General features: G+C 48.5%; 1 protein-coding gene across 1 annotated transcript in view; it reads right to left on the reverse strand.

The window, feature by feature from the left end:
- EIF2AK2 (eukaryotic translation initiation factor 2 alpha kinase 2) overlaps positions 1-13,921 on the reverse strand; it is a 219,518-nt gene that overhangs the window by 138,231 nt on the left and 67,366 nt on the right. The window contains exon 7 of the mRNA XM_033937032.1: positions 738-873. Coding sequence (XP_033792923.1) covers positions 738-873 — 136 coding nt within the window. The remainder of the gene's footprint in view (positions 1-737; positions 874-13,921) is intronic.

Raw genomic sequence — 13,921 nt, forward strand, 5'->3', positions numbered from 1 at the left:
AATCTCCCTGCCAGCTGTTTCCTTCCTTTTTTCTTCTCCCTTCCCTCCTCCCCCTGTTCAGCAGTAACTCTCTTCCCTTCCCTTTCCCTCCTCCCCTCTCAGCAGCATCTCTCCTTCTCACCAGGTCCAGTAGCAGCTGTCCCTTTTTTTCCCTTGCCCAGCAGCTTCCCAGACTCCTTTCCCTCCTCCCCTCCCAGCAGCACCTCTCCTTATCCCTCTCCAGGTCCAGTAGTAGCTGTCCCTTTTTTTTTTTTTTTTTACCATACCCAGCAGCTTCCCAGCCTCTAACAGTGGCTTTCTCCCCTCCCAGCAACTCTCCTTACTTGCCAGCGCAGCGATTCACGAAGGCAGCCTTGGGTCCTTTGTTGGGTCGCACCGCCTCTGAGGAAAGCGGAAGTTGCATTATCAGAGGCGGCCGCGACTCAGCAAAAGCCCTAAGGCTCCCTTCCTGAATCGCTAAGCTGGTAAGTAAGGAGAGTTGCTGGGAGGGGAGAAAGCAACTGTCGGAGGCTCCCCAAGATCTCTCCAGCCCTACGCAGACTACAACTCGATCTTGCCAGTCCTGCGCGGACTGGCAGGAAATTGGAGATGTTGATCTCGCTGGTCCTGTGCGGACCGGCAGGAATTTTCTGCGGACCGGTACCAGTCCGCGAACCGGCGGTTGAAGAACAGTGGTTTAGATCATTGGTAATATGCTATCCTGCGTATCCTCTGAGAATAAAATAAACAAAACATACCTCAGAGTCTACATATCTAGGAGTTGATTCCAATTCAATCAGGGCATTCTGAGCAGCTTTATGCTCCGCTTCCTTTTTGCTCTTTCCTTCTGCTTCCTTGAATTTTTTTCCATCAATTATTGTCTGAGAAACAAATCTATTAAAAATAAACTTTGATTAGTAATCACAATCAGGCATTTCAGATTTTTCTTCAGAAAATTGAAATAAAATGTTTAAAAAGCTGTTTTGATTCCTTTTTTCTGTCAGACCATTGTTTCTCCAAGGGAGAAAGTTAATTACTTAGCACTAACTTTTGTTTTCTGAAGTTTCTTTCATGGATTCACAATGATGGGCCAGTTGATCTATCATGTGACATGAGAATGTTGAAGTTTGCCAACAAATAATTACTAACCATAAGCTCTTTTTCAATCTAGACAAACATGGGCCAGATAAAGCAAAGTTAAACCTTCCATAAAGAAAAAAAAAAAAAGAAAGAAAGATAGATTAGGTTCTTACCTCAATAATCTTATTTCTTGTAGATGTGTCTAGTGGTCCTGAACCATAGGGTTTTGCATCTGCATCAAGCAACTATTTATAAAATAGATAGAAAAACTTGTGGAACCAGCAGTAATTTTATATAGAACTTGTAGCTGCTCGCATGTCCCGCTATCCAGCAGACTTTTAGCAGGCTATACACTCTCAAGAGTGTGTTCCCTTTGTTTTGTTATCTCAGCTCACCTGAAAAACAGAGAGCTCTCCAGCGCCAGACTGATTATTCGAGGCAGAAGGCAGGTGGCAGGTGAAACCCACATGCAGGGCAGGGCTTCAGGACCACTAGACACATCTACAAGAAAGAAGATTATTGAAGTAAGAACCTAGTCTTTCTTTTTAGTGCAATGTGTCTAGTGGTTCTGAACTGTAGGGAAATACAAAAGCAATGCCCAGAGTCTAGAGCAGGCACACAGAGCCTGCCTTTAGAACAGAGGACCTGAAAGCAGCGTCTTTCCTGGCTGCTACGTCCACTCTATAGAACCTGGTATAGGTATGGAGAGTAGACCATATAGCCACTCTACAGATCTCCTTGAGCGAAACAACCCTCGTCTCCGCCCATGAGGCAGCAACTCCTTTGGTGAAGTGAGTTTTTAATACGATTGGTGCTACTTACCGCAACCACACACGCAGAGGAAATGGCCATCTTAATCCATCTGGAAATTGAGGCTTTAGAAGCCAGCCTCCTTTTCTTGGCATGACTGGTGAGAACAAAAAGTGATCCAAGACATGAAACTTATTGGTAACTTCGAGGTACTGGAGGAGAGAGTCTGCCTGACATCCATGAAATCGAAAATCCTGTCCTTTTTCTTTGACCCAGTCAGGTGGAAAGTGGGCAAGCGATTTCCTGATTAACATGGAAGGCTGAGACCACTTTGGGTAAGAAGGACAAAATCGTGCTTCTGTAATTTTGAGGCATGGCTCCCTGCAGGAAAGAGCTTGCAACTTGGAGACTCATCTTGCCGACGTAATCACCACCAAGAACACTGTCTTGACCGTAAGATCCAGAAGGGAAGCCTCCCGTAAGGGCTCATATGGAGGACTACTGAGACTCTGCAATATGGTGTTCAGATTCCAGGAAGGGAAAGGGGGACAAACTGGAGAGATTCTTTAATAAACTTGGCAACATCTTGGTGAGAGGACATATAGCCTCTGCCTCCCTGTGCTTGGAAAAAGGAAAGGCCTGCTATCTGTACTTTCAGTGATCAAACCGAAAGATCTTTCTGCAAAAAGTCCAAACCTACCAAAATTAGAATTCGGCAGGGCTCCATATTCTCCACAGCAAAGGAGATGATTGGAAATGCTGGCCCCTGACAACTAGTAACATCCTCTACGGGCAAGTGAAGTAAACCCACCTCATTCTCACTCTCTTCTTCTTCTTTTTCTCTTCAACAGGATAGCCGTTCATCAATACCACAGCTAACTCTCAGAAATAGATTTCAGATCTTACAGGATGGAACCACCGAGGAAATAGCAGAAGGGACTCATGAGGATACCCATCTCACAACGTCAAATCCAGAGCACACAGACCGGCCCCCTCGGAAGGAACGAAGAGTGGTAGTCATTGGTGACTCCATGCTAAGGGGCACCGAGGGACCAATTTGCAGGCCTAATTTGCAGTCAAGAGAGGTCTGCTGTCTCCCTGGAGCCAGGATCCAGGATATTACCACTAGCCTAGACAAAATTCTAAAACCTAATGATCATTTTCCCATGTTTCTCATCCATGTAGGCACTAACGACACTGCTAGGAATGCCACAGAGAACATCCCCAGAGATTTTGGAGCGCTGGGAAAGAAGTTGAAGCAGATAGGAGCACAGGTGGTCTTTTCATCAATTCTTCCAGCAAGAAACAAAGGCAGAGCTAGAGAAGAGCGTATTCAACGGACTAACGAATGGCTCCGAGAATGGTGCATAGAAATGAACTTTGGATTCCTAAACCACGGCGAGACGCTCCAGGGACTACAAGAACCAGACGGACTCCACCTAACCAGAAGAGGTAGAAACGTATTTGGACATCGATTGGCCCGCCTACTCCATAGGGCTTTAAACTAGGTAAGTTGGGGGAGGGTTCATACTTATATCCCAGAGCAGTAAGAAACCACCCTGAGGAGGCAAATCGCACTCACACTACCAAGTCTAAGGTAAGTACCAATGATATCCACAATAATTCAGGGAGAAATATCACTGATAATTTAGGAGCCACACTAGCTCGTAAAGGAATCTCTTCACAGATATGGAGGGCTATGTATGTTAATGCACACAGCTTGGGCAATAAAATTCTAGCATTAGAGACTGAGATAACAAACGCCGATCTTGACGTGATAGCGATATCCGAAACCTGGTTCATGGAATCGCATGTGTGGAATATGGTTATACCAGGGTACAACCTACTTCGTTGCGACCGAGAGGGTAAATTGGGAGGAGGAGTAGCGCTATACACTAAGGAAAGCATCAAAACCACCAGAATCACAGATGTTAGATACACCGGGGAATCCCTCTGGGTGAACCTGGCCAGAGGGAATGAAAAATGCCTATACCTTGGGGTGATATATAGACCTCCCAGGCAACAGGAGGACAAAGACATGGAATTAATCGAGGACATAGAGAACATCACACTGTGCGGGGACACAGTAATGCTAGGAGACTTCAACATGCCAGATGCAGATTGGAACACACTCTCCGCGACTACGGGTAGCAGCAAAAGAATATTAACCTCCATAAAGGGTACACGTCTCAAGCAATTGGTATTGGAGCCCACCAGGGACCAGGCGTTACTAGACCTAGTTCTCACCAACGGAGATAGCGTCACAGAAGTCTCAGTAGGAGACACACTGGCCGCCAGCGACCATAATATGGTATGGCTCAACCTCAAGAAAGGTTTCCCTAAGACAAACACAGCAACAAGGGTTCTCAACTTTAGAGGCACAGACTTCAACCGTATGGGAGATTTTGTCCATCAGGAGCTACATAAACAAGCAATATCTGACAATGTGGAGGATATGTGGTCGTCTCTGAAGTCCATCCTACACGAAGCAACAGACCGATACATAAAGACAGCAAGTAAACGCAGGAGAAACAAAAGACCCCAATGGTTCAGTAAAGAAATTTCAGACCTAGTTAAACAGAAAAAAGACGCATTTATCACCTACAAACATTTAGGCAGAGAGGGGGCGAAAGAGGACTATCTAGACAGATCTAAAGCTGTCAAAACAGCAGTCAGAGAAGCCAAACTCCGAATGGAGGAAGAGCTAGCACGGAAAATTAAGAAAGGGGATAAATCTTTCTTCAGCTATATTAGTGACAGGAAAAGAAACAAAGATGGGATAGTACGCCTGAAGCAATCGGACGGTAACTTTGCGGAATCAGATTCTGAGAAGGCAGAACACTACTAAACAAATACTTCTGTTCAGTGTTCACCCGCGAAGTGCCGGGAGCTGGTCCACAGCTGCAGACGGGAGATAACCAGAAAGACCCGCTTCAAGATTTCGAATTTACGCCCAGTAGCGTCTATGACGAACTATCAAGACTCAAAGTAAACAAAGCCATGGGACCGGATAACCTACACCACAGAATGCTCAAGGAGTTAAGGGAAATCCTGGCAGAACCATTATCTGTTCTTTTCAATCTTTCCCTAAGCACAGGAAGGGTCCCCTTGGACTGGAAAACCGCCAACGTAATCCCACTCCACAAAAAGGGCTGCAGGACAGAGACAGCAAACTACAGACCAGTGAGTCTCACGTCTATAGTGTGTAAACTCATGGAAACACTGATCAAACAGAATCTTGACACAATCCTAGATGAAGAAAAACTGCGTGATTCACACCAACATGGGTTCACCCAGGGTAGATCCTGCCAATCTAATCTGATTAGCTTTTTTGACTGGGTTACTAGACAACTGGACGCCGGAGAGTCACTGGACGTGGTATATTTGGACTTCAGTAAAGCATTTGATAGCGTCCCTCATCGAAGATTACTGAACAAGCTGAAATCGATAGGATTAGGAGACACTCTAACTACATGGGTTGGGGATTGGCTGAGCGGTAGACTTCAGAAGGTGGTGGTGAACGGTAACCCATTCGAAGCATCGGATGTGATCAGTGGAGTGCCGCAGGGCTCGGTCCTGGGCCCGATTCTATTTAACTTATTCATAAGAGATATGACGCAAGGACTTAGAGGAAGGGTATCACTGTTCGCCGCCGCCACCAAACTTTGCAACATAGTAAGCAAAAGCTTATTACCTGATAATATGATACATGACCTACTGTTGCTGGAACAATGGTCAACTACTTGGCAGCTAGGCTTCAATGCTAAAAAAATGCAAGATAATGCACCTGGGTAAGAGAAACCCACGTAGAACTTATGTACTAAATGGTGAGACCTTGGTTAGGACCACGGCGGAACGCGACCTAGGGGTGATCATTAGTGAGGACATGAAGGTTGCCAATCAAGTGGAGAAGGCTTCCTCCAGGGCAAGACAAATGATGGGGTGTATCTCGTTAGCAGGAGACCTGAAGTTATGATGCCATTGTACAGAGCCATGGTGAGGCCTCACTTGGAGTACTGTGTTCAGTTTTGGAGACCATACTACCGAAAGGACGTGCTGAGGATCGAGTCGGTTCAGCGAACGGCCACCAGGATGGTCTTGGGGCTCAAGGATCTCATGTATGAAGAAAGATTTAAAAAATTGTGGCTGTACTCACTTGAGGAAAGAAGAGAACGGGGAGATATGATTGAAACATATAAGTACATCACGGGACGCATCGAGTCAGAAGATGATATCTTCTGGCTCATGGGACCCTTGACCACCAGAGGGCATCCGCTGAAAATCAGGGGAGGGAAGTTTCATGGCGAGTCCAGGAAGTACTTCTTCACCGAAAGAGTAGTGGATCATTGGAACAGACTCCCACTCCAGGTGATAAAGGCCAGCAGCGTGACGGATTTTAAGAGAAAATGGGATACTCACGTGGGATCTTTAAGGGAGTAAATTCAGGGGAGGGGATACGTGGAATGGGCAGACTTGGTGGGCTATAGCCCTTTTCTGCTGCTTTTTTCTATGTTTCTAGCATACCAGAGCTGAAAGGACTTTCAGGCCTTAGAACTGGTTACCATGGTTGATGGCTTCTTAGCGCTGACCAAAGTGGTGATGACCACGTCCCAATAACCCTTGCTCGTCAGGGCTGCCCGCTCAAGAGCAATACCATAAGCCCAAAGTGTTCTAGATTCTCAATAGGGAAAGGTCTTTAAGTGAGAAGGTCCACTTGGACCGGCAGCCTGAGGCTTTTGTCCTTCTGGAGATGGATGGTCTACATACCATAGCTTGCAGCACCAATCAGGTGGCGCTAAGACTACCAACCTTGTATAACTCGCAATCCTGCAAATAACTCGACTGAGCATGGATCAAGGGAGAAATACATATAAGAGCTTTTTCTCCGGCCATGGTTGGACTAACACGTCCAACCCCTCGCTTCCAGGATTGTATCTTCAGCTGTAAAAGCAAGTCATCTTTGTGTTTGCTGACAATGTCATCAGATTATTCTAAGGAGGCCCCCACTGCTGAACTATGATGTTGAACATCTGGGGGAACAGAGACCTTTCCCCCGTATCTAGCGTCTGCTGACTGAGAAAATCGGCCTGCACATTTTCCACTCCTGTTACATGCACGGCCGAGAGAGCCTGTAAATGAGCTTCTGCCCACCAAAAGAGGAGTTGAGTTTTTAGATGCAACAGAGCACTTTTGATGCCTCCTTGCCTGTTGACAGGCTGCTGTTGCATTGTCCGAGAGGACACCGACTGCCTTGCTTTCCAGAGACTGGAGCACTAGTTGAATGGCTCTGAATTCCAGATGATTTATGGACTACTTCTGCTGAGCCAGTGTCCAACGGCCCTGAACTGGATGTCCATTGCAATGGAACCCCCCTCCCCCAAACTTAAAGGCTGGCATCGGTCATTAGTATCTGCCACGAAGGAATGCGAAGAGGCATGCTCCTGGAGAGGATAGCCATCTGTAGCCACCAGTAACCTTGGAAGCAGTTGTTGAAGTAAGTTCATCTGAGAAGACCAGCGAGAAAGGAGGGAGTCTTGGAGGGGTCTCATGTGCGCTCTCACCCAAGGGACCACCTCTATGGATGACACCATCAACCCCAGAACCTGCAGGTAGTGTCACACATGGGAGTTAGCTTCTGGAGCACACCCAAAATCTGCTCCTGGAGCTTCAGTTTTTATTGCACTAGAAGAAAGACCTAGCCGAAGGTTGTGTCAAACAGAACTCCCAGGTGCTGGGTCAGCTCCAGCTGACTCTTCTTGAAGTTGACAAGTCCTGGAGGAACTACTCTCAAAACTGCCAGATCGCCTTCCTCCTTGGACGGAGCTCTGATGAGCCAATCATCCAAATATGGATGCACTTGGATCCCAGCCTTGCATAGGTGTGCTGCTACCACCACCTTGATAAAGGTGCAAGGTGCTGTGGCTAGGCCGAAGGGGAGCGCTGAGAACTGGAAATGCTGCTCCAGCAAATGAAACTGCAAGTACCTCCAGTGGGTCAAGAAGATGGGAATGTGGAGCTTGGCTTCTGTCAAATCAAGAGAGATGAGAAATTCCCCTGGCTCCACTGCCACTATGACCGACTGAATGGTCTCCATGCGGAAGTGTGGCACTTTCACAGTTGCATTGACTGACTTGAGGTCCAGAATTGGCCTCCAGTCCTCTGAGCCTTTCTTTGACACAATGAAGTACAGTGGAACCTTGGTTTACGAGCATAGTTCGTTCCAGAAGCATGCTCGTAAACCAAATTGCTCGCATATCAAAGCGAGTTTCCCCATTGAAGGTAAGGGAAACTCGCTTGATTCGTTCCCGCCCCCCCACCTCCCGAGGCCAGCAGCACTGCTCTATCCCCCCCCCCCCCCGAGAACCGGCATTGTTCCCACCGCTCAAGAAGGCCCCCCCGCGTGATCCGGAATCTCCTCCGCCACGATCCGGCATCCCCCCCCGATTCGGCTCCCCCTCGCCACGATCCGGCATCCCCCTGCGATCTGGCACCCCCCCATGCCGCGATCCAGCACCCTCCACCCACCCGAACACTTTGCTTACCCTCCATCTGGCACCCGGCACCGGCACCAACGCACAGGACATACCGGTGCCCAAAGATCTGCAGTCATTTTTGCTGGGCCTTGAGCATCTGCGCATGCTCAAGGCCTTCTAGTTCCTGGTCTCTCCCAGATTCTCGAAGGCCTTGAGCATGCGCAGATGCTCAAGGCCCAGCAAAAAGGACTGCAGATTTTCAGGCACCGGCACCAGCATGTCCTGTGCGTTGGTGCCAGTGCCGGGTGCCAGATGGAGGGTAAGCGAAGTGTACGGGTGGTTGGGGGTGCCGGATCATGGCATGGGGGGTGCCGGATCGCGGGGGGAGGCGCTTGTACATCGAGGCAAGCTCGGTTTGCGAGGCACCAATTTTGCGAATGTTTTGCTCATCTTGCAAAACACTTGCAAACCGGTGCACTCGTAAACTGAGGTACCACTGTATATGGAGTATCTGCCTGAGCCTGATTCTTCATCCGGGAGTGGCTCTATGGCACGGGCTCTATGGTATAAAGATCCAATAGCCCTTGCACTGTTGCCTGGATTCTGAAGGCTTTCTCTGGCTGTAGAATCTATGAAGCGGTCTGGAAGGGGGAGGGGGTACAGAACTTGATTTTGTAACCATCCCGAACAACTTCTAGGACCCAATGGTCTTCTCCAATCTGAGCCCAAACTGATGAAAAAGCAGAAAGCCTGTCCCCTTATCCAGGGAGGCTCAACCCCTATCCTGCATCATTGCGATTTCATAGAGGGAAAGATGTGGCTCACTGGCAGTTGCTGCCTCAACACCCAGAGGTTGTGAGATCAAATCCCAGTGCTGCTCCTTGTGACATTGGGCAAGTCACTTAATCCTCCAGTGCCCACCACTTTGAATATCAGCTCTGAATGCCAAAGCCATAAAAAGGCGGTATACAAGTCTCCATTCCCTTTCTCTTAGAAGCTGGGGAAGAGTAAGAGCCCAAGGCTTGCTATCTCTTGCCTCCACTGGACCTCTGATGTGATGCCTGAAAGGACTTCTGCATCGTTTAGCCTGCTGCAAAAGGACAAAATGTTTGAGAGTCTCAGAAATTGCCTCATCCCGGACCCCGAGCCATCTGGGGTCTGCCATTTGGCAAGGTTTTGGGATGATGGTCTGCAGCACTTGCCATCAGGTCATCCAGACCCTTCCCAAATAGAAACATAGAAAGATGACGGCAGAAAAGAGCTATAGCCCATCAAGTATGCCCACTCTTCTGACCCACCCCATTAAGTCTGAGTGTTAATGACCTAGTTCCTTAACTCTACCCTCATAGGGATCCCACGTGTATGTCACATTTATTCTTAAAGTCAAGCACGCTGGTGGCCTTGATCACCTGCATTGGAAGCTTGTTCCAGTGATCTACTACCCTTTCTGTGAAGAAATACTTCCTGGTATCACCATTAAATTTCCCTCCTCTGAGTTTGAGCGGGTGCCCCCTTGTGACCGAGGGTCCTTTGGGAAAGAAGATGTCGTCTTCCACCTCGACACGTCCTGTGATGTATTTAAATGTCTCAATCATGTCCCCCCTTTCCCTGCGTTCCTCTAGAGTGTAGAGCTGCAATTTGTTTAGTCTTTCTTCGTACGAGAGACCCTTAAGCCCGGAGATCATCCTAGTGGCCATCCGTTGAACCGACTCAACTCTAAGCACGTCTTTATGGTAATGTGACCTCCAGAATTGCACACAGTATTCCAGATGAGGTCTCACCATGGTTCTGTATAGTGGCATTATGACTTCAGGTTTGCGGCTGATGAAGCTTCTACTGATACATCCCATCATTTGCCTTGCCTTGGATGAGGTCTTCTCTACTTGTTTGGCAGCCTTCATGTCTGCACTGATGATTACTCCCAAGTCTCGTTCTTCTGAAGTCCTAGCTAGTGTTTCTCCATTTAAGGTGTAAGTTTTGCATGGATTTCCGCTGCCGAGATGCATGACCTTACATTTCTTAGCGTTGAAGCCCAGCTGCCATGTTGAGGACCAGTTTTCCAACGTAAGCAGATCCTGCGTTATACTATCCTGCCGATTGCTTTCACTTACTATATTACATATTTTGGCGTCATCGGCGAATAATGTTACTTTACCCTGAAGCCCTCGAGACAAGTCCCTTATGAATATGTTAAAAAGGAATGGACCCAGGACTGAGCCCTGTGGCACTCCGCTGGTCACATCCGATGTCTCAGAAAGGGTGCCATTGACCACCACCCTCTGAAGTCTATCACTCAGCCAATCATTAACCCATGCAATTAGTGTCTCACTTAACCCCATCGATTTCATCTTGCTTAACAGTCTACGGTGTGGGACGCTGTCAAAAGCTTTACTGAAATCCAAGTACACTATGTCCAGAGATTCTCCCGAGTCTAGCTTCCCTGTTACCCAATCAAAGAAGCAGATAAGATTGGATTGGCATGACCTACCCTTAGTGAATCCATGTTGACTGGGATCCCTTAGATTCCCCTCGTCCAAAATCGTGTCTAATTTACCTTTAAGTAGTGTTTCCATGAGTTTACACACTATTGATGTGAGACTCACTGGTCTGTAATTCGCAGCCTCTGCTCTGCATTAGAGAGCTGCACGGGAACGGGGATGACGGGGTTCCCCCTTTGGGTCACGGGGATCCCATGGGGACGCCCCCTAGGGTCGCGGGGATCCCGTGGGGATGCCCCCTAGGGTCGTGGGGATCCCGTGGGGACGCCTCCGAGGGTCGCGGGGTTCCTGCGGGGTTGGATCGCAGTGCACTCGAGCCGCGAGGGTAGTCTCCTTCTCCTTACCTGCCCTGTCGCAGCACACAGCCGAACGGAAGTCTTCCCGATGTCAGTGCTGACGTCGGAGGGAGGGCTTAAGCAAAGCCCTTCCTTCCTCCGACGTCAGCGTTGACATCAGGAAGACTTCTGGTCGGCTGTGTGTGGCAGGGCAGGTAGGAAGAAGGCAATGGCATACGAAAGAGGGGGGAGGGGGCGGTCCGCCCCGGGGAATGTGCACAGCCGGTCAGGTCCCCCGATCGACCGACAACAGGCCCGGCCGACAAACCTCCCTGCCCTGTAGCCGCAAATCTAAATTACCTCTTACAGCAGTTTCACTACTCCAGCTGCTGTAAGAAGGTAATTTAGATTTGCAGCTACAGGACAGGGAGATTTGTCCGACCGAGCCTGTTCTGTTGTCGGTCGGGTGGGGAAGCGCCACAAAGGGAAGGAGAAAGGAAGGAAAGGTGGAGTGGAGAAGAAAAGACGCTGAAAGCACATGGGGAAGACAGAGGGGGGAGAAGGACGCTGAAAGCACATGGGGAAGACGGGGGGAGGAAGAAGGACGCTAAAAGGACATGGGGAAGACAGGAGGGGAGGACACTGAAAGGACATGGGGAAGACAGAGGGGGGAGAAGGATGCTGAAAAGACATGGGGAAGACAGGGGGGGGAGAAGGCCGCTGAAAGGACATGGGGAAAACAGGGGGGAGAAGGCCGCTGAAAGGACATGGGGAAGACAGAGGGGGGAGAAGGCCGCTGAAAGGACATGGGGAAGACAGAGGGGGGAGAAGGATGCTGCCTGACAGGACATGGGGAAGATGGGGGAGAAGGACGCTGAAAGGAAATGGGGAAGAGAGAGTGGGGAGAAGACGCTGGCAGGGAAGAAGACAGAGATGCCAGACTATGGGGGGAACGGAGGGAAGAAGATGGGTGCCAGACCAGTTTGGGAGGGGGGAGAAAGGTAGAGGCACAGTAACAGAGCAAATGGAAGACACAGAGAGAAGAGAGACAGTGGATGGAAGGAATTGAATGAGAACATGAAGAAAGCAGAAACCAGGCAACAAAGGTAGGAAAAAAATTCTTTTTTTTTTTTTTTCCTTCAGGATAAAGTAGTATATTAGTTGTGTTGATAAAAATTTACAAACATTAGAGGCTCTGGTAGAAACCCGTTTACAAAGTATGTATTCTTCCCAATTAGTATTTCCAAATTAATAAAGTCTTTTTGCTTATTTTTAAATGGGTTTCTACCAGAGCCTTTAATTCAGTAGCATAATTAAATGAAATAACTATTTCTGTAGTTTATCGGGACGGGCGGGGACGTAGGGGATTCCTCGCGGGGACGTAGGAGATTCCTCGCGGGGACGGGCAGGGACGGAGGGGATTCCTCACGGAGACTGAGGGATTCCTCGCGGGGACGGGTGGGGACGGGTGGGAGTCCTCACGGGGACGGGGGGGACAGGTGTGACTTTGGCGGGGACGGGTGGGATTTCTGTCCCCGCGCAACTCTCTACTCTGCATCCCTTTTTGTGCAGAGGAACGACGTTGGCTGTTTTCCAGTCCAGGGGGACTCTCCCCTTACTTAGGGAGAGATTGAAGAGCATGGCCAACGGTTCCATCAGTACATCACACAGCTCTCTGAGCACTCTTGGGTGCAATTTGTCCGGTCCCATGGCTTTGCTCACCTTGAGTCTTAACAGTTCGCTGTAAACATCAGCTGGCGTGAACTCAAAATTCTTAAATGGGTCTTCCTTGCTTTGCTTTGCTTCCAGCTGTGGCCCGTGCCCTGGTGCCTCGCAGGTATAGACTGAGCATGATACCCTGTTTTAACAATAGAACTCATCCCCAAAATCTTTTAAAGCAAGTAGTATAAATTATCCTCTATACCCCCTCTTTTTTTGCTTATAGACATTTATTTGTGGATTGGACACCTTAGAAGTTGATCCGTGTGTGTTGTCAGCGTGGATTTAGAGGCAGAATTTCCTGCCAACTGTCTGATCCAGAGCATCCGTCGAGTGGAGATCATATAGGTTGATACCTTGCTCATACCTCTGATAATATACAGTGCATCCACTATATAATTTACCCCAGATAGGAGCATCTGGTGATCCTTAACATCCTCTGGGACTGAGGCTCGAGACAGTGGGGTGTGGCAAGCACATGCCACAAAGAAAGTTGCAGCTGCTACTTTACGATCCTGAGAACCCTTTAACATCACACCTCCTTCACTAGGCAGTGCTGTATACTTCTCCCTCCGTATTCACAGTTTTGGCACTCGCGGTTTCACTTATTCGTGATTTTTTGTCAGCTGACTCCACCTCCAAAACGTCATCATTAAACTCAATAGGTTTTCATAGCAGGAACCCTGCAGTGCACCAAGTACCAAGTCACAAATAGATAATAATAACAGGGAAAGCTGTAAATTGCTCGAGGTGTTAGTGGTTCATAACAACCCCGCTGGAGATCCAACCAAGCCCGGTTTCTGGGACTCAAAGCAGACCCGACAGAGATCAATTTAGATTGAAACAAATCAAAGTCATTCAAAGCTTCCACCGAAGTGGTGAAGTATGGAGAGGCTGGAGGAGGCCACCTTTCTGCCCCCATGGTACCTCATTACCTGGAAAAACAATATGAATCGATCACTTACGTTGGTTTGTAATTGAACAGCTACCTTTGGACTTTAGAGGGGACAAAGCTGCCCGCATCCAATAGCGGCTTGAACAATCTATTGGCTCTCTCAGTTTTTTGGACACCTCCCTCACTTGTCTTTCTGATTGGCTCTTTAGGTCTTTGTTCCACCTTATAGTGTAGTCTGCACCGCCTGGGCGT

This window comes from Geotrypetes seraphini, chromosome 3, assembly GCF_902459505.1.
Source record: "Geotrypetes seraphini chromosome 3, aGeoSer1.1, whole genome shotgun sequence".
Taxonomy (NCBI): domain Eukaryota; kingdom Metazoa; phylum Chordata; class Amphibia; order Gymnophiona; family Dermophiidae; genus Geotrypetes; species Geotrypetes seraphini.